We start from the raw sequence: 19,296 nt of genomic DNA, 5'->3' as shown, positions 1-19,296 counted from the left end.
ATGCACAATTACTGCTGGATGTCTCACTGATTGCATTTTAAGCTTGCTTTTTTTTTTTTCATAAAACAGGACTTGACAAATGCAGTTAACATATTGACCATTAGAAAAGGAACGTTGGTATTAAAGACAGGGAGTGAGCATGATGTATTCATAAATTAGTTGAATGTAGCTAAGGCTGCTTCATTGTTGACATGGTAACTGTGCTAAATGGCTATGACAGGGTAAAAAAAAGTGTCCTGAATGATATGGACAAAAATATCTGGACCCAGTATTCATTCAGTGTCAAAGAGTCATTTGGTATTTCATTTTTCCTCATGTGAAAGTCTATTTACATTATGAGCATGGAATGAAACAAAACCCATCAGCATAATACTTTTTCTTTTTTTTTTTTCTTTTTTTTTTATGATCCAGTTGTTTTGAGCTGAATAAAAAAAAAGTCCCACTGTGAGTAACTCAACTTGATTTGGTTGAGTCTTGTTTACTGAGCAGAGCCTCCAGTAGACGGAGCTTCGCCTTGAGGTTCTTGTACTGGCAGTACTCCTCCGCCATTGGTCCACGGTCCTCCTTCTGACAGGCCCTGTTAGCGTGACACGCAGGTAAGATGATGCAAAAACGGCAAAAACCTTTTATCTTTTTATTTTCGAAGTTTTGAAACAAACTGCAGCAGCTTCCACGACTGGTTGATGGTCCCTATGTTGCCTTACTCAGATAGAGTTGTACAGTGTGTGTAATGTATTCAACAACTAACTGTATTTACTTTGGAGGACTTACATGAACAATCCATAATGATGTGTACAGTTCAGAACCAATGTCTATCTCTGTCTCCTTCTTGAGCTGTCTGTGCCCGGTTAGCGTTACATAGGCGTGCATTACACTGTTGTACCATAACGTCTGTTTCATTTTTTTTGTGTGTGTGGATGTCTTTTCTTTTTCACGAGGCATTGTTTAAAGAACCAAATGTTCCAAGTTTATTAAAAGACTAAATAAAACAGAGACGGCAAAAAAATCTAAGAGTTGTGTTTCAGTGTATGTAACAGCTACCTGCCAGTCTGTGCATAGAATCGATCTTCAAACTCTTGGAGGGTTTGATGAAGTCTTCTCTTCTCTAATCGAACCGACCGGAGATGATCCAGCAATTCTTGCCTGCATGAAGGAGATATTTTGTATAATATGCATTAATATGGATGGATGTCAGTCATTTAGCTTTAAGGATAAACAGATATTTAAATATTGACCATACTTTTTATCAGGGAAATTGCTCAATCAAATGTCATATATTTCATACCAGACTAAGTGGAAATCATATAAACAACCATCCAAAATATTGAATATATTCAAGCCAAGTCAGTTATGAAAAAGGGCAGGTGGGGGTGTTCCATTCTCCCATTCCGGGGTGCATATGTGCCATGACTAGGGCTGGGTATTTTAGCCAAAGTCCTGAATCGATTTGATTTAGATTCATTCAGTTCTAAATCAATTAGTTTTGATTCGATCTGTTTTTACAATAATGAAAGTGGTTTAACTGTGTTTCAAAATATGTATTTTATTTTTTCCTGTCATATTAAACACAAAGTGCAAACTTGTAAATCGGACAGTTTAAACTTGATATGTGAACAAAACTGTCTCAAAAGTGCAAACTTGTTTGTGAAAAGTGAAAAAGTCTCACTCGAGCAAGCAGACGTGACACAGCAGGGACACAGCAGACATGCATGAGCTGCATTATCTCCACTGCACTAACCATATTTGCAGTGTTGTCTGTAACAACTACAGGGTGTTTGCTGGTCAGCCCCCATTTGTTAATGTCTTCAATCAACCTATTGGCTATATTTGCAGCTGTCTGGCTTGAAGTCATCTTGAATGCATCTTTCCTGCTCATTTAATTGTGAATGTCACGCGTGTCACTATAAAACAAATCGATCTCATTCCCTAGACATCGATTTTGCAAAAATGTAAAGGAATCGATTCAAAATCGATTTTTTTACCTAGCCCTCGCCCTGACACAGTGAGGCAACCTGACCCACCATGTTTGCCCAAACTGCCAAACCTTTACTATACCTCTGGTTTGTTTTATAGACATTCCCACATAAAGTGAATATATACCTGGAGGCTTCATGTAGAGTTGAAATAGTGATGATCTGCGCCTGGAAACTTTTCCCCTCATCCAGTGGTGACACCACAGGTGTTTCAGACATGTCCACAGAAGATGGAAACTGGGTTTCTTCTAAAGACATGAACCTGGATGTTTTTAACCAGAGTGGCTGCTGGCTGGGACTCTGCTCTTTGAAGTGCTCTTCGTCAGAATCCTCCTCTTCTTCCTGTGCATATCGCCCCCAAATAAAAACATCCCTTTATTGTAAAAATCTGCTTATTGAGATAGGTCTTCAACCTGTAAAAACCTGCATCTGGTAAAAGTATTAAACAATCTATTCATTGTTGTGTAGTTCTAGGCCTACAAGTGATGGTTGTTTAATGTAGCTCTTATATTTGACCACTAGAGGACACTATTGCTTTAAGGCAGTTAGCTGTATTTACTTGGTTTGTCATAGTTGGAGAGAATTCCTCCCTTTCTTTAAGTCTTTGAGTAAGAATTTGAAATCTGAGTTTTGTCCCTCGAACAAAAACACATTTGCTTAAACAGGAACTCACGATGGTTGTAATGGAAGCTGTGGACACAGAAGACAGGAGCTGCTTCAGCAGGCGGTAGCGATCGTAGAAAGGTTTCATCAGAGTCCGCTCCTGCTTGGTGGTCTGAAATAACACAAAAACACATAGTATCATCATATTTTAAAAAGATTAAGAAAGAAAGATAAAGGGGGAACTGTTTTAAAAGAAGGATGAGTAAAATTTTTAAAAGTTTAGGCATACTGGACGTCCGTGCAGACCCTCAAAGTACAGCAAACACTTCTGCATGCTGGTCTTCTCCATGCTCATCTGGTAATGGGACATCTCCTGCTTAGACAGCAAAGTGAAAATGGACTAGTATATTAATATAATAAAGATATCAGATTTGAGTTTGAACATCTCTTTTAACTTCATCTCCAAACTTTATTCAAATTAATTGCATTTATGATGGGAACCTTTTTAGAGCACCAACCTTAAGGCTGTCAGGTAAACCCAGTTCGCTTCTTCTTTCCCTCAGTCGGTTCGTTATCAGGTTGACCGTCTCCTCCACCTTTGCTTTGGTGTTGCCGTTATTGTTGATTGGTTGAAGTTCAGTTCCTGTTGGCCCTGCCTCCCACTGGTCCATATGAGTCCTGTAGGTTTCAGCAGCAGGACTGATTCCTCTGGTTCCCTTCACTCCTGACTCTTCTGATTGTTTCAGCTTTATTTCTGAAATCAAAGGTCATATTTTTAAAGTAAATTTAAGTGAATTGAAAATATTGTGTATAGAGAACCAGGGGAGCCACTTAAAAGAAAAACAGCCAATTCAGATTTAATATTTAAATTATACAATTAGAACTACAATTCGGGAAGAGTTTTCTAATTGTAAATTTTATTTAATAGTCAATTATTAAATACTGTAACATATTTTCAATTCCTATTTCTAAATGTATATTTCAAAAACAATCTGATTATAATAAAATCTTTTCAATAACAGATTTTAAAATGTAATTCGTTATTCTATTTTCTTTTTCATCCTTTTGGAAATTGCATTTCCTTTTACTTTGCCTTCTCCATTTAGAAGGGAAGACTCTCAGTCATCCAGGTCATAGTCATTCCAAAAAAGTTAAAAAAATAACATTTCACTAGACTTTGTTTCCAAGTTTGAAGATGTTTCACCTCCCATCCAGGAAGCTTTTTTAATTGATAATATCAGAAATAGTGTTGAGTTCAAAGCTTTATAGAGTGCACCAAAAATAAAGCCTTGTTTTGGCTTAGAAGAAGAAGAAGAACATGCAAATCGAACCGGACGAATGGGTCCGCCTCTTAGGAGTCATTTAGGTTCTTTGTTAGCCTGCGATACCTGATATCCGTCTATGTCTCTGCAAGGGGGATAGTTAGAGGGAAAGGGACCTTTGAAGGGGACCCCCCCCCTTTCAGACACATAGACAGGTATCATGTATTAAATTAGCCAGACTGACACGAGGCGAGGGTCATTCTGCTAATGCTCAGTTTCTCCTGTCTAAAACACATCAGATCAATCACAGTAATGCAACATCCCTTTTCTGTAACCATAACAGTCAAGACTGCAGCCACAATTTAGCAATGTTTTAATTAGGCTATTTATTATGTCCCAAATGGGCTCAATGTGTATTTGAAATTCCATCAACTGGCTGCTGTAAGAGTTTTTTTGTTTTTTAATTTAATTTAATTGAATAACCTGTTTCTTTTGACACTGTTAGTCCTGCCCAGCTCCTGCCTTTGAAATCACACTCAATGGTCGTGCTTGCATTCAGTGTATGTCAGTCTCGCTGGCCAGGCTAGCGTTTTAAAACATCTCTGATTTTTTTTATTAAAAGTTCATTAACTTTGTATTTTAAATCCTTACAGCAAAAGTCATTTTTTAATTGTTTTTTTAACCAGTCCTTAAGTAATATGAGTACTAGTATATGTATACATACCTGAAATTACAAACCAGCTTCCAGGTACATCTATTGAGCTCAGATTTAGTCCAACTTTGATTAATTGACTCATCTGCCTAAATAATAAAGATATCTCTGCCAATAATTCAGCTTTTAGGTTAAAATATCCCTGCTACTGTAACTGTGGGAGTAAAAGTGAATATTCATGGTTAATAACTGACCTTTCAGCTGCTTGCGGCTCCTGATGAGCTCCTTCATCAGTTTGGCCATTTCTGGATGAGAGGTCTTATCATTATGGGCTGGCTGAAAGCAAGAACAATCTAATTATCAACAGCAGAGCAGGTGTGTTGTTGACTTGCTTAACAAGCTATCAGTTTTCTAATTTAGCCTAAATCTAATCAGTTTACTTTTTAAGTAAACTTCTACGTTTTTTCAGAATAAATTCTCTAGACTTTTCATCGTTTTAAAAAAGAAAAAAAAAGAACAAGGTATTACGTTTAACTGTTTCGACATCTGTTAGTTCAACAAATCATGAAATGAAACAATAGTTCTTCTGCTTATCCAAGTGGGATTGAATCAATTTCACAGCTTTTTGGCATCTCGATTAGAATTAAGCTGGTTTATTTCAGTCCCTCAAACAAAAATTGTTGAAGCAGTTATTAAAGCCTGGTAATATTTATATTTGTAATAAATAAAATTTAGCAAGTGAAAAAACCCTAATCCTGAGAGGTAACAATATGATGCATCAAGCCATAGATTAAAATATTTACGTATAAATCAAAGTAATCCAAAATCTTTACTACATCTTATGAGTTTTTTTTAATCACCTAAAAAGTTCAGAGTATAAAACATTTTTTGTATAGTAAATTTGATCTTATTTTCCACACTAATCTATATCTGAAATGAATCTAACTTTTCCAGACTACTGTAGACAGTGTAGAAACCCTGGCTTTGCATCCTTCATTGGCATTACTAGCATCAACTTCAAGATTTAACTTAAATGAAGAGCAATTTTTTGATATAAAAGACAGACCAATGTAACATATGTTTCACATAAACATTTCTAAATCCAGTGGTACCTTGTAATGCCTCTCCTGTTCAAAATGCTCCTCAAATCGCCGGATCTTCTTTCTGAGAGTATGAATGTGTCTGTTAAGCAATGAGATGGACACAGAATTTTCTTCTTGCTCTGCAGGAAAACTGCAGCGAGCCCTGGAGGAGAAAATGCCCATTAGTCTGCTGCTAAAACAGAAACTCTGTTTGCTTTGCAGAGTAATTAGAGAGAAAACATGACATAAGTGTTCTAGCTGTGAAATTAGTCATCTAACTCATCTCACATGCGTATGTGCTGTGAGCAGGGTGGTGACGGTGCTGTCTCAGGGTCCAGGTTGTAGCGTAGGCTGTGGCTGAGACTCGGACAGCGCGGCGAGGGAACCGGGCAATCACCAGGAGTGAAACGAGATAACAGCAGGCTGGAGTTCAGTTCAGTTGAGTGCAGTGGATTCGACAAGCTGTCCTCTCCTGGAAGGCCTTCTGAAACAGTGGCAGGGGAAGGAACGGAGCTGGACTCTGGGAAAGATGGAGATGGGTGACAGAGGGTAGGAGGAATAAGGTTCATGTCTGGAAGGTTTGAGACCTGGTTCCAGACAGCAAATATAAAAATTACAAACAAATAAACAAAACAATGGAAATCCTTCTTATCAACTGAATCAATTATGCTTCAAATACAGTTTTTGTTCTTTTTTGGCTGTAGGAAATAAATTAGTTATGTCAAACATGTATGGTTTATAATAGATGCAATAGAAGGGAATTAATGTGCACAACTCCAAAAAGAAAAAAGGGTCAGTAGATGGATGCAGAGTTTTAGAGTTATACAATAAAAATCTGGATGAGCAGCAAAAACAGGTTTGTGCTACATGCCGTTGTCAGCTCATCATTATTTTGTTAAGTGTTTTTAAATAGATTCACACCTCAATGTAAGGCAAAACAATTGTTGCGAATCACCGCTCCAGGTTGACACTATTTTCTTTTAAATCTGATATGGACTAATTTGCATTTTTCTTTTTTTCATAACCAAAACACACAAGAACCATGATCTGCAGCTTATTGCATACTTGTAGTGGTAAAAAGAACCAAATGCATAATTATTACCATTTATGTGTGGAAATATTTTTGTCTAACCTTTGTTGTTAGATTGCTGTTAGCTAATGTTTTCATAGTCTAAAATTAAAAGAGTTTTGATGCATCAAAAGCATGTTGGGGAAAAAGATCAGGTTTTTCTTACTTGACTTGCTGATCAATGATTGTAGACATTGGAGGAAGAACTCATGTCTTTAAATGACTAATTAATGTGTCTCTAAAATTATGCTAAACTGGAAGCACACTTTTAGTGGATAAAGTATAAAAAAATTTTTGGTTGCATTCACATTTCTCACTATGAATTTTTCCAAATAATTAATTTGCAATGTTCTGCTGCATTAATATTGCTTCCCTGATTCTGTCTCACCTGCTTGTGATGAACCAACTGTTTGCTGATGCTGAGACGGTGACAAAGGCAGCGTTTGCATCGAATGTTGCGCTCCAGAGGAAAGAGGCTGCTTCCAAGCAGGCGTATCATCCTGAGCTTGGGGCTCTAATGAGTCTGATGAGGGTCTTGAGTCAGCCTCCAGGGCTTGGAGCTTAAGGGAAGGACTCTGGAAACAGAAGCAAAACATGTTCTCAAGGCGCAGACTGAAAATGACAGAAGAGGTTGGGAAGAAGCTCAGTTTGGCTGAGAGAAAGCCTGTCTTTTAGGATTCACATCTTTCCCTGGGAATTTTGGGAAATCTTTGGAAACAAATCCTGTCCTCCGACTGGACTGTGGTTGGAGGGAGACTTTCGAGACAGGTGAGCTGATGAGCGAAATGCCGGTAAAAAAGGGGAGAAAGCAGCTCTTAATGGAGATTTAGGAAAAACACCTTAAGAATCTCCTGCGCTGCTCCCAAAACTCCGACAGTTGCAGTCAAATACGAAGTGGTCTGAACGAGAAAGTCAGATTCCTGAAGTCCACCAGCATCCAGCAACGCATCTTAATTCCAGCATCATAACTACACCTCCTTTTTCACATGTTTGTGTCTCTGAGTCCCTCTTGAGAATCTTTAAATCTTTTCAGCCGGCATTCCCAACACCTCTGCACTCGAGCAGCCTCCACATGGATTATTCATAGTGCACGGATGGCTGTGAGGATATCGCTTGTGTTGCTGCGTGCTGTGTGGGTGCTTGCGCAGGAGAGGAGAGAGGTACTGTATATGACGAGGCGTTACCACAGCAACATTGTCCGGCTGGGTTAAGGAGTCAATGGAATGGAGATGCAGGGAGTCACATAACTGTTTGCTAGTAAGGTTGGTGAATTCTGACTCTGTATTTCACATTTAAGAAAAAGACCTGTAAAGATCCAGCTTTATTGTCATTTAGGAGAACATACGTCAGGTGGTCCGCCATTGCTCTAAACATCACCAGCGGTGGCAGCAGATATAGGCTGATGTTCCTCTCACTCATCCTCCCCAGCAGCTCATTCATAAAAAAAAAAAAAAACAGGCTTGTGCGTCAGAAAGAGGAGGTGGAAGGATGGAAGGGAGGGCAGTAAGTGAGGCTATTATTACAGGAGATAAACACCTACAGGCAGGAACTCACAAACATACACACACACAGGAGAGTCTAAAAGATAACTCCAGGTATCACCTGACCTAGATAATCCTTCTTTTAAAAATCACGACAAAAAAAAAAAACAAAGACTATAAAGAAGGAGAACTTACGTCATCGCTGATGTTGGTGCCTCTGCAATCATTATGCGTGTCAGAGATAGCACGACATCTTTCTCCTTTGCTCCTCTGAAGGAAGAGATAAGCCGTTATAAAAATAAGTATTTCCTCCTCACAGATTTGTTCCGGGTTTTTTTTTTTTTCGTCACATTGAAATGTTTTGGATAACTATACAATTATATTGAAATCCGGCAAACTTAATCAGACCAAAAGTGAAAATAAGAGCTTTCCAAAAATAACTTTATCAAACCAACCTGGTGCTATGTGAAGATATAACTCCAAAAAGTTTCACCTTTAATACTTGGATTTTATTACCTTTACAAGCAAGAATTAGACTGAATAGAAGTTAACTGATGACTAGAAGTGGGCCAAAATGTCTTGAAAAGAAACACACATTGAAAAAAAATATATAAATCTAACTAAGAAATTCTTATTTCTCCTTATAAGAAATTTTTTTCTTGAATTGAGGAGGAAAGGGAGATACTTTGCCAATGGAGCAAGACAATTTACATTTAAAATAAGAATAAAACAATTGCATTGTCTCATTTTAAGTGCATATTATCTAACTATTTTATTTTAAGGGTGAATATTCTAATTCCATTGGTGGATCATCTTATTAACCTGCTCAAATTAAGGGTAAATACACTTGATTTAAGACATTTTTACCCATTTCAAGATAATTTTTGCAGTGTACCTTGCCCTGATCTTTAAAAGGTCCAAAGAGATAAGAAAACAAAGTAAATTATATCATTCTGAAAAGAGGAATAAAGAGGAATAATACATAAATAGAGTGGAAAACTTTTCTATCATCGGAACAACTTCATCCATTCTTCATTAAGTCAGATGCCATAAAACTCATCTATGCATTTAGCTATTCAATGCTGGATTATTCAAACAGGAAAATATGGCCCAAGCACCCAAAAGCTGTATTCTCATTTATGGCCTCTCATTTCTGTTTGGATTAAATACCGGATTTTTTTCTTCACCCACTGGGCCTTTCATGGGTGTGAACCAAACGATCTCAACGAACTACTATCCATAAACACTACAGGACATTCCCTTTGCTCCACTGGTTCTTTTCGTCTCCATACCCCTGAAATAAATTTAACACTGATGGAAGAACAGGGCGTTCTTCTCGTTCGTCCTCCACTTGTGGAAAGAGGAACACGTGAAGTGGCCACAGGTGTCTCCGATTCACAAGTCTTTCAAAGAAAAAAGAACAGGAAAATTCCTCTTCTTAAGACTTTTATGACTGACATATTGAATCTGTTGGTTACCGATTTGCTGGAGGTAGGACCAACCCCCTATTTCAATATAAACATTACAGAAAAAACTGAAGGGTTTGTCTTAAATAAATAAATAATCTTATCTCAGGAATTATAAGACAACATCATTGAAATAAATATTTTTCCAGATTACAGCCACTTGTTTGCAGAGAGGCTAGTTTACCTTGTAGTAAGACATGGCCCCTTCATCTCCTGTCTTGTATTTGATGTGCGGTAGGCTGGAAAAAAAAAAAACAAGCATAATGAACTGACAATGAAAAACTGATCAATAAAATCTGATTATGTAGCAGTAAAAATAGCAGGCAGCTTGTGCACCAGCTCTCATTCTAACTCTGGCTACCGTGTAACTTTATAAACAAACACTGTGAGCACTCCATATTTCAGTCGATAATTTATTGGACCTGCTTATAACCAGGACAAAACAGGGATGTTTTTAGATCAGAAGTAAGGAGGTCATATGACACTGGTATTAAAATTATGTCTTGTTTACGCCTCAAACACATGAGGCGTAGCTGAGATGGCATGTCCTCGTGGAGAGATACCCGGGTCTGCTTGTTAAGCGTGCACTGAGGCGTTCTGTGCAGACAACACGAACAAAAACTCAGTGTCTCGGCACGTTAAACTGATCTAACTTAGTTAGACGGTTCAATCCCTGTGAAGCCCTGCAGCATGTCAGTGTTAGTTCGACTGGAATCATAACAAAACCATGACTGTAAGCAGCACTGTACTCTGGTAACCTACTTTTGCAGTGACTACAGGGCTCAGCTATGACCTGAGAAAAGAGGAAGGAAAGCAGGTGTGGAGAGGCGGTAAAACAGCTGTAGTATCTAAGATCCAAATGGAACTATACTACTAGAAATATTAAAGGTATTTCACTTTAGAACCTCAATAAAACCATTAAGAACCCCAATAAAACCAATTTAAATATCATTGAAAAAAATAATACAAAATGGTCTGTAAAATAATTTACGTCCAACTAACTGGAGCTGGAGGTAAAATTATATTTATTGTTTTGTTTATATAGTAATGTTGGAACTTCTCACCACTCTGTAAGCTGACTCTGATTTTGGACTTTGCTCGGTGATTCATCCGATGTGCAGCCGTCTAAATTAGGAAAATTCTGTCCTGTGTGGGCAGAAACCTGAAGAAAAAAAATGTATCCATATCTTTTAACCTTTAGCGTGTAACATTTTTGTCATTTAAAGTATAATTAACAACTATATAATGTAATAGTGTTGGAGTTTTCTGTAGGTTACTGTTACTACTGCAAGAATACTTAGCGCTGCTGAGTGGGTTTAGATAGAGAATAGTAGAACAATCTGTGCGTACCGCAGGAAAGCTGTCTGTATCAAACACAAAGCTCCTTTCTATGTCTTCCTCTTGTTTCAGCTTTGATTCAGTGTTAGGCTGGGGTTTCTGCAAAGATCCACTGCTGATAAGAGGCAAATAAGGTTAACTGACTGGGCAGATCTTTTTAAAGCATAATCATGCGGGGGGCTGGGTTAAAAATGCAGTCATCTTTATTCCTTTAAAAATTCACCGTTGCATGGTAAGCTCTGTTTGAAAATATCCCCCCTGCATGTTTTGAAGTGGTGCATCTTGTGCCTGTCCCTCTGGCACCAGGTCGGTGTGGTCAGACAGCACGCTGCCTTCATCTGTTAGAATCCTGTCTTCCTGCAGAAGCTCTTGGTTTGCAGTCAATGCTTGAATGTCAGTGCTGACGTCAGACCTGGATTCACGAGCTGGCACCAGTGTGTCACCACTTAAATAAAACACAGAGGGCACAAAGAAGAAAAAAAAGAGACAAAACTAAACATTGGTTCTGGAAAAGTTTGATATATGTTTTAAAATGTCTTCATGGACAGTTAAAATAACTGTCATATGAAGAGATGCAAGATTCAATAAGGAAAAAGTTTTTGACTACTGCAGGCAAAAGGAAAGCAATGCTTTATCTAAATCTACATGATAAGATTTATTTAAGAGCTCTGAATCTTTAATCTTTTTGAAACTTTAATCACAGCCAAACACAGTGGTAAAAATGAATTAACAAATAGCAGAGGGTGTTAATAACACTTACTGTGGTAAATGTTCAGCAAATCAGTATAAGGATGAGTCACCAATGATCAAACCACAGATTTATTTGCTGGTAGATACAAGCATGCTTAGAATAGTTTAATCCATCACAGCTCAAAGTCTCCAATTTGTTTGCTCACTTGTAGCGTACAGTTGATCCACAGTTGCTGTCGCTGAGCTGATCAGACATGAGAACATTTCTTTTCGCAGACTTACTGCAGCATAAAGTACAAACAACAGAGCAGCAAACAGCCTGCTACTCTAGAGAAAGATGTGGCCGCAAAGAAAACAACCCACCAATGACAAAGGCTTAATGGTCACAAAAGAGCCCCGGAGGCAAGAACAACTGACCCACCCGCTTCAGTTACCTCTCTGCAAACACGGCCGCTTACAACAGAAAGAGCAGCTCAAAACTGTGCTGTCATTTTTGGCAGAGTTAGTACAGCACAGCGGCACAGACAGAAGTAGGTCAGGATGGCCAGCAAAGGACAGTACATCCGACCTAATTTACCGCTGTGTAAGTGGAACTCCATAGTTATCAAAGACTTTAGCCATGGATGGGAGGTATAAAGGGGAATTAAGCCTGACTAACACAACATGCTTTTCTTAGAATGCCATACATCTGAAGTGCTGACTTCAGCAAGGATCGTTTTTGAAATAACTGAGGCCATAGAACTGTTTACTGGAACATAAATAAAAGGGATAATAAATCATAACATTAAATAATTCAATTTTTAAAGTTACAGCAAGAATGCTGAGCAGCACTATTTGACATCCATCCATCTATCCATCCATCCATTCTTTTATCTATCCACTCACCCACTCATCCATCAATAAATCAATCCATCCACCCATCCATCGGTACAACCATTAACCCATCCATCCAACCATTAACCCATCCATCTATTCATCCATCATCCACCAATCCATCAAACCAACCACCAAATCACTCATCCGTCCACACATTTACCCATCCATCCAACCACCCATCCAGCCATCTATCCAACCATCCACCCACTCATCCATCCACTCATCCACCCACTTGTTCATTCACCCACCCATCCACCCATTCATTCACCCACCTACTCACCCATCCATTCTCACATCAGCCCATCGATCCATCACTCCATCCACCCATCCATCCAGAAATCCACCCCACACTCATCCTTCCATCCCCTCATCACTAACCCAGTGATTCATCGATCCACCCATCTGTCTAACAATCAAACCATCCAACCATCCATCCATCCATCCATCCAGTCGTCCATCCATCCACCCACCCACCTACTGATCCATCCACCCACCCACCCATTCACACATCCATCCATCCACCCACCCACTCATCCATCCAGCCATCCTCCTGCTCATCAATCCACCCACCCAGTCATCCATTCATCAACCCACTCATCCATCCACTCATTCACCAACTCATTCATCCATCCATCAATCCAACCTTCAATCAATCAACCCATCCATCCTCATCCACCCACCCGCTCATCCATCCATGCGCCCACTCACCTACCCTTCCATCCTTCATCCATCCAACCACTCATTCATCCAAGCACCCACTTATCAATCCAGCCATCCACCCACTTATTCATCCAACAGCCCACCCATTCATTGATCCAACCACACAGCTACCCATCCATCCATCCATCCATCCATCCATTAGAGATTAAATCTACCTGTTGAGTTGTATCTGCATCTGCAGAGTAAGCTCGGATGTAAAGTTCTCAGAAATCGAATTGATCTCCTCCTCCAACCTCCCCATGCTGTTCCGCTCTGACTCACAGCTGTTGGGTTGGACCTACCAAAAAAAGTAATCACTTTATTAAATGTGACATTATTAAAATGATGCAACATTCAGAATATTTTTAACAGGAAAAATCTGGATGTGTTTTGCACAAATATATTGTCCACTTCTGTTAAAATAGAAAAACCGCCAACCAATTTCCAGTTTTATTGACACTATAATTCTTTGTAATTATTAAGAATAATTCTCTAACAGTCTGAACTCTGCCTGCTCCACTTCCAAAGATATTTTTTTTTTGTAAGAAGAAACATAGCATTTAAGAGGAATTATAATTTTAAAATCAACTGCAAATATTTTCCAAAAAGCTTGCAGCCAACAAAAATTGTGCCAACATTTCCAGAACATACCACCAAACGGAAGATGGAACAACTGCTGCAAAAAGAAACCTGACATTCACCTCTAACTGTGAAAGAGCAGAGAGGCTCGGAGGAGGTGGAGGAGAGGAAGAAGCAGTAGAGGGAGCCGTTAAGACCTCTTCTTTGTGTGTAAGGAGAACTCCCCAATTTCTCAGAAGGTGGAGCAGTAGAGCGTTACAAACACTCTGCTCCTCCAGCATCCTGGGCCCTGCTGGAACGCTGCAGGAATAGGAGAAAGAGGATCAACAACACAGTGTTCATTTTAAAACAAGAAGATTCAAAATACAGTTACAAATGTTGGGATAAGGGTTTCCATCTAGTGGACAGAGTCTTAAACAGCACTGTGCTGACAGAAACAAATATAATATGAAGCTCTCTCTTCCAATGCTACACAAGGCCATCATCCTCTCATAAAAATAAATAAAAGCCTCCAATTTCTGTGCCTTCTGGCAAAAAAAAATCATTTTAAATATTCTATTAATCAAAAGTACTCCTTTAATTAATAACATAAATACTAATTTTATAATGAAGTTTTTGAAAGTGGACACTAAAAATGTGAAAAACCTTAACAGCAATGTGCTGCCATGGCACAGGAGTCATTTTTAAGTCTATCAAGTGTGACAGATCTACAAGAGGAAGTGGCTGTTTCTGAAGACATGTGGGTGAAAACATGGAGGAGGTCTGGGGTGCAGTCAGTGTCACTGATGCTGTTACCAAGCACATATGTTCCAAAGCTGTCACACAGTGTTACTTGTTAGAAATATAACTCAAATCTAAACCAAGGCTACATAAAAGGCTCTTATTCGTGTATGAAACAGTCTTTATTCTTTTTTACCCTATAGCTGTTCTAATCTCTGCTGAAAGAAAAATGAACAGCATTATTTACAACCTAGTTCAAACCCATTTTTTCTTTAAAGTTCCTTTTGCAGTTACACAAACCCAAACATTTCTGCCTGTGGGTACAAGCAGCATTCTTGTTTCATACATAAGCCTTTATGCAATGATGGACAGACATGGCATTTGCTTTAATACAAAACAACCGATATAAACAACATCAAAGAATGACGTGTCAACCCGATATAATGACTCCTTTCTACAGTCACACAAAGTTAAAAACCCGAAGCCAGTTGAGGCTCCACAGAGACTCGGCTTGTTTATAGTGACGGCTCAGTTCAGTAAACAGGAAGGGAGAAGCAACGAGCAAAGTCCTGATGACCTTGTTCATATCTGTACGTCATTTTCTGTGCCATGCTCTGCATTACAAGCCGCAGATAACAACCGTTTTCTACAAGCGGATGAACATAACTTCACACAACAAACACTCAGCAGTGAAGCTTTTGAACTAGGGCACAACTTTGAAGGGTGTTTTTATGTGAACCAGGCTGTTTCCCTGCAGGGGATCTAACAGAATTACAAACATATGTGAAACAACAAGATCTTCATTTTTATTTATTTATTTAAAAAAAAGAATATTACCACAACTGATCTAGATGTCATTCTATCATTATAACACTGAAAGAACATGAAGACTGATTACAAAAACTTACTGAAATATACAAGGTCCAAAGATGGTTGCTAAGTTTTCCACAGGCATGTGGTTGTAATGACTCTGGGACGCCACTCTGCGCAGAAAGTGGACGAGGTAAGACAGAATATTGAGGCAGGAATCAGGCAGGAGGCAAAGGATCTCTCTCAGGTTTTGGTTCAGCTCGGACTCATGTGCATATCCTAAAAATAGAGAATAAACAACAGAATTGATTTGTTTCCTGACTCCACATCCTGGTAAAGATGTGTATAAACCTCTAAAATAAACTAATCTTTTCCTGAAGTAGAATACAACAGCGGTCCCTAAAGGCCCGCCATCTGTCATGCTCCCTGAATCAGCACACCTGGTTTAAACATTTGATTGTTCCCTCGTTCATTTAAGCAAGGTATGTGGCAGCAGGGAAACATCTAAAACAAAGGAAACAGTGGTTCCTGAGGACTGGCGTTAATAAGCACTCCCTGATTATATGAGACAATGTTGGAGCATATAGAGAGAATGATCTTTAATCATTCCACTCCAAAATCCATGGTATATTTTTTTAATCTTCCTAAAAAAAAAAAAAAAGAACACAGTTCCAGCTAAAGTGTCTGCAGGATTTAGCAAACACAATTTTATTTTTTTAATTATTTTTTTGATAAGAAGACAGAACAAAAAGAAAATAATTTAGCATCACTCTCAAACACTCAACCGGAGATCTTTCTGCATGGAGTTTGCATGTTCTCCCTGTGCAGGCATGGGTTATCTCCTGGTACTCCGACTTCCTCCCACAGTCCAAAAACATAACTGTTTGATTAATTGGCTTCTCTAAATTCTCTTTAGGTGCGTGCTGCGGTGGATAAATAATTATGATTTATATCTAAATAAAGCAATAACAGTTATATTAGATATAGCTAGTGAAAACATAAATGTACCAAGTACCTGTTAGGCTCAGAACCAGCTGTTTGCGCTGCGGCTCAGGAACTAAAGGAGTGGGCAGTTCCCGCAGAAAGAGCTTGAGTAGAGAGGCTACAGTCGGGACATCCCCCTCTTGCTCCAGATCCACTTTCTCTCCCAGGTCCCACCGCTGTCTCAGCTGCCTGGTCCGTGCCACAGACCCACTCAAGCGAAACAAACCCCTTTGATGCAGTCCTAAAATAACACAAATAGATCCAGTCATAAACATAAGAGTGATATTTGAAACAAATGAAATAAAAGTGTGAATAAAGAACTTGAAGAAAAGAGAGATGAGCCGTACAAACCTCTCTTTTCCAAGAACTCCACCATGTCTCTTAAAACAAAAGGTATTCCAAAGATCATCTGCCCATCGTCTTTTAGTTTTTCCAAAGATACTCCAAACACACACCCCGGAGGTACTTTAGAAACTGGCACTTGTGCAAGAGGGAGTTCCGGGCAAACCTTGGCATTGGGCCTTAAGATTCTCACGGAAGATGCTTCACACTGCAGTGAGGAGAGAAATCAATAGAAGGACACATTATTTAATATAACAGCAAACACCACAGACAGGTTCAAACTTCAGTTAAACTACTAACTTCTAGTGTTACAATTTAAAATACAAAAGATCTCTAACAAACACAAATACTATTCATTAACAAATTCAAAACTCTTGCAGATTCAAATTGGCATTTCAGTTCATTTTTTAAGTTTATAATTAGTATAATGCCAATAAATGTTCAACATATAGTGGAGTTTGCTATACAGAGATGGATGGATGGATGGATGGATGGATGGATGGATGGATGGATGGATGGATGGATGGATGGATGGATGGATGGATGGATGGATGGATGGATGGATGGATGGATGGATGGATGGATGGATGGATGGATGGATGGATGGCTCAAATAACACATATGAATAATACATAAATATTGTGTAGACTTAAAAGGTAAAAGACAAAACAAAAAAATTATAATAGGCATAATAATTTTTTAGATGTAAGCACTTCTTTGTTTTTTTTTTTTTATATAGAATTTAATTTAGGTGAAACTCATTGTTTCTTTTATTTTACATTTTATAGAATAATTTTTAAAAATAAATAAAAAACAACAAAGGGCAAAGTTACATTTTTGTTGTAAGATCATTCAACCTAACTCCTCTTTAAAAATAACATCAGTCCAATGCTGGTGTGCCTGGCAACATGACAGACATTACATAGAAAAAGACGCATTCAGGGACCCCCTGTAAACAACAAAACTCCATTAAACAAATTAGGACACGCGTTAGGCTGACTTGGGAAAGCACCTGGTAATAAGACTGAGTAGCAGTATATGTGAAGGCAGACTTACACAGAGTGATAATGAAGCGCTTGCGCCCATTTTTCAGCTCAACGAACTGGAACAGCTCTGCCTCTTTGGGTTGTGAATGGACTTTCCTTTTGCCCACATGATGCTCCGCTTACCGCCATTTGCGAAGAATTGCAGCCGCGTTGTCGGCATTGTCTTTACATCCCGGCGTCAGGAGAACAGCTGGTCAAAAAGCTGCTTTTGTTGAAGCTTTTTTCCTTAGTTCTTTCCTGCTTACTTCACTGGCAAATTGTTTACGTTACTAGTCACGTGGTACATGGTCTCTAAGGGCGTTGCTAAGGGAAGCAATTAAAAGGTTCAAGATGCTCAGGTGAAACTGGAGATGGTTTCCATCACCAACTGACCAGTCCAACCCTTTTATGTTTTAATAATAATAATAAAGATAATAATAATACCTACAGTAGCTCTAAATAAGTTATAAATTGAGAGATGATAAAAGGACATGACTTTATAAACATTTTCACTAAATTGGCATCTAGGCTAATCTAAATCATCCTGTTTCAATATCTATACTGCTTTGGCTTGTCAAATCTAGAAAAACTTCAAGCTGATGGAAAAATCTGGATTTCCATTGGAGTTGTTGGTATATGAATCAAGCAGTCTAAGAAGTGAGAAAGTTTAAAAGCCGGATTTCAGGGTTGGAGACCAAAGTGTTACAAAATGATCCTTTCCGGACTTTGAATAAGCGTGCATCTGAGATTTCATAGTCAGTAACTCCTAAACACACACAAAAAAAATCAATCAAAGTAAAAAAAAAACATGTGATGTGGTAAATCAAACACAGAGTATGACATTTATAAGATCAACTTTATATAGATGACATCATTTGAGTCCCAACCCTAAAACATCGTTCTATACACATGCATCATATACTCAAATTAATCCACACTTATGGAACCTCAACAAATCAAAATCTATATTCTGCATTTAAATCAAAAAGAAAAACTAAATACAGCAGTCAATTAAACGTAATTTCTGCATTGAAATTGCACAGTGCAGTAACAGCGATGGTGCAAGGAACCCAGTTCATGCTCAATCTTTTCATATGACTAGGTTACAATTTGCAAACTATACTTAGTTGGTTACACAAAATATATGCTTCTCTCGCTGTATTTTTTGTTATTCTTAAACTTCTGTTCTATGATCCTAAATAAAAATCCACAGTATTTTATCTCAATGAGCATTTGTATTTCATCAAAAAAAATGCATATCACATATTCTGAATTAGAATATAAACTATTCATGATTTTTATTTTCTGCAAATATAAATCTTAAAACTTTGGCAAGCTTTTTTTTTTCTGGAGCTGATGAATAAAACACAGTCAAGAAATTCTCTTCAGACTTTTTATCAGAAAATATAAGTTTGTAGAAGAAAAACCAAACCTACACTGCTAAGCACATTGAAAACACGCTGTGGGGTGGCTTTTTCTTCTGCAAGGAGGAAGTTATTCAAAGTTGATGATTAAGCTATATAAAGCCAAATACAAGGCCATCAAGTAAATTGTTACAGGTTACAAACCATGCAAGACTAGAAGTTCACTTTCTACTAAGACAGGGAGCCAGACTTATAAAGGAAAGCTTAGATTACAGTATAGT

The 19,296-nt window shown here is 38.3% G+C and overlaps 1 protein-coding gene across 2 annotated transcripts; it reads right to left on the bottom strand.

Annotated features, from left to right (window-relative positions):
• Positions 1-47: 47 nt before the first annotated feature.
• Positions 48-17,929, bottom strand: LOC119789105 (protein FAM13B-like). Of its 2 annotated transcripts, none has more exons than XM_038293878.1 (21): positions 17,683-17,929; positions 16,636-16,834; positions 16,316-16,525; positions 15,399-15,579; positions 13,893-14,070; positions 13,368-13,489; positions 11,150-11,371; positions 10,939-11,041; positions 10,653-10,750; positions 9,773-9,827; positions 8,318-8,392; positions 7,030-7,216; positions 5,861-6,092; positions 5,603-5,735; positions 4,745-4,826; positions 3,095-3,330; positions 2,866-2,949; positions 2,647-2,748; positions 2,101-2,315; positions 1,042-1,143; positions 48-577 (listed from the first exon to the last, which is right to left on the bottom strand). In XM_038293878.1, the coding sequence occupies exons 1-21, from the start codon at positions 17,710-17,712 to the stop codon at positions 454-456; spliced, it is 2,970 nt and encodes a 989-aa protein (XP_038149806.1). In that variant the 5' UTR covers positions 17,713-17,929; the 3' UTR covers positions 48-453. The 2 variants fall into 2 exon arrangements, with proteins under 2 accessions (XP_038149806.1, XP_038149807.1); XM_038293879.1 differs by having other exon boundaries at positions 10,939-11,038.
• Between the last annotated feature and the right edge of the window lie 1,367 nt (positions 17,930-19,296).

The sequence above is a fragment of the Cyprinodon tularosa genome, unplaced genomic scaffold (genome assembly GCF_016077235.1).
Source record: "Cyprinodon tularosa strain WSP-4 unplaced genomic scaffold, ASM1607723v1 ctg331, whole genome shotgun sequence".
Taxonomy (NCBI): Eukaryota; Metazoa; Chordata; class Actinopteri; order Cyprinodontiformes; family Cyprinodontidae; genus Cyprinodon; species Cyprinodon tularosa.
The sequence above is the reverse complement of the archived record's forward strand: the minus strand, read 5'-3'. Positions and strand labels throughout refer to the sequence as shown.

Excerpts from the sequence above, each read along its gene's own strand:
- LOC119789105 (XM_038293878.1), bottom strand. The coding sequence starts at position 17,712 with ATGGGCGCAAGCGCTTCATTATCACTCTGT. Across the intron at positions 10,751-10,938 it reads ATACAGACAGCTTTCCTGCG|GTTTCTGCCCACACAGGACA; the intron begins GTACGCACAGAT and ends TTTTTTCTTCAG. Across the intron at positions 2,950-3,094 it reads GTTTACCTGACAGCCTTAAG|GAGATGTCCCATTACCAGAT; the intron begins GTTGGTGCTCTA and ends CTGTCTAAGCAG.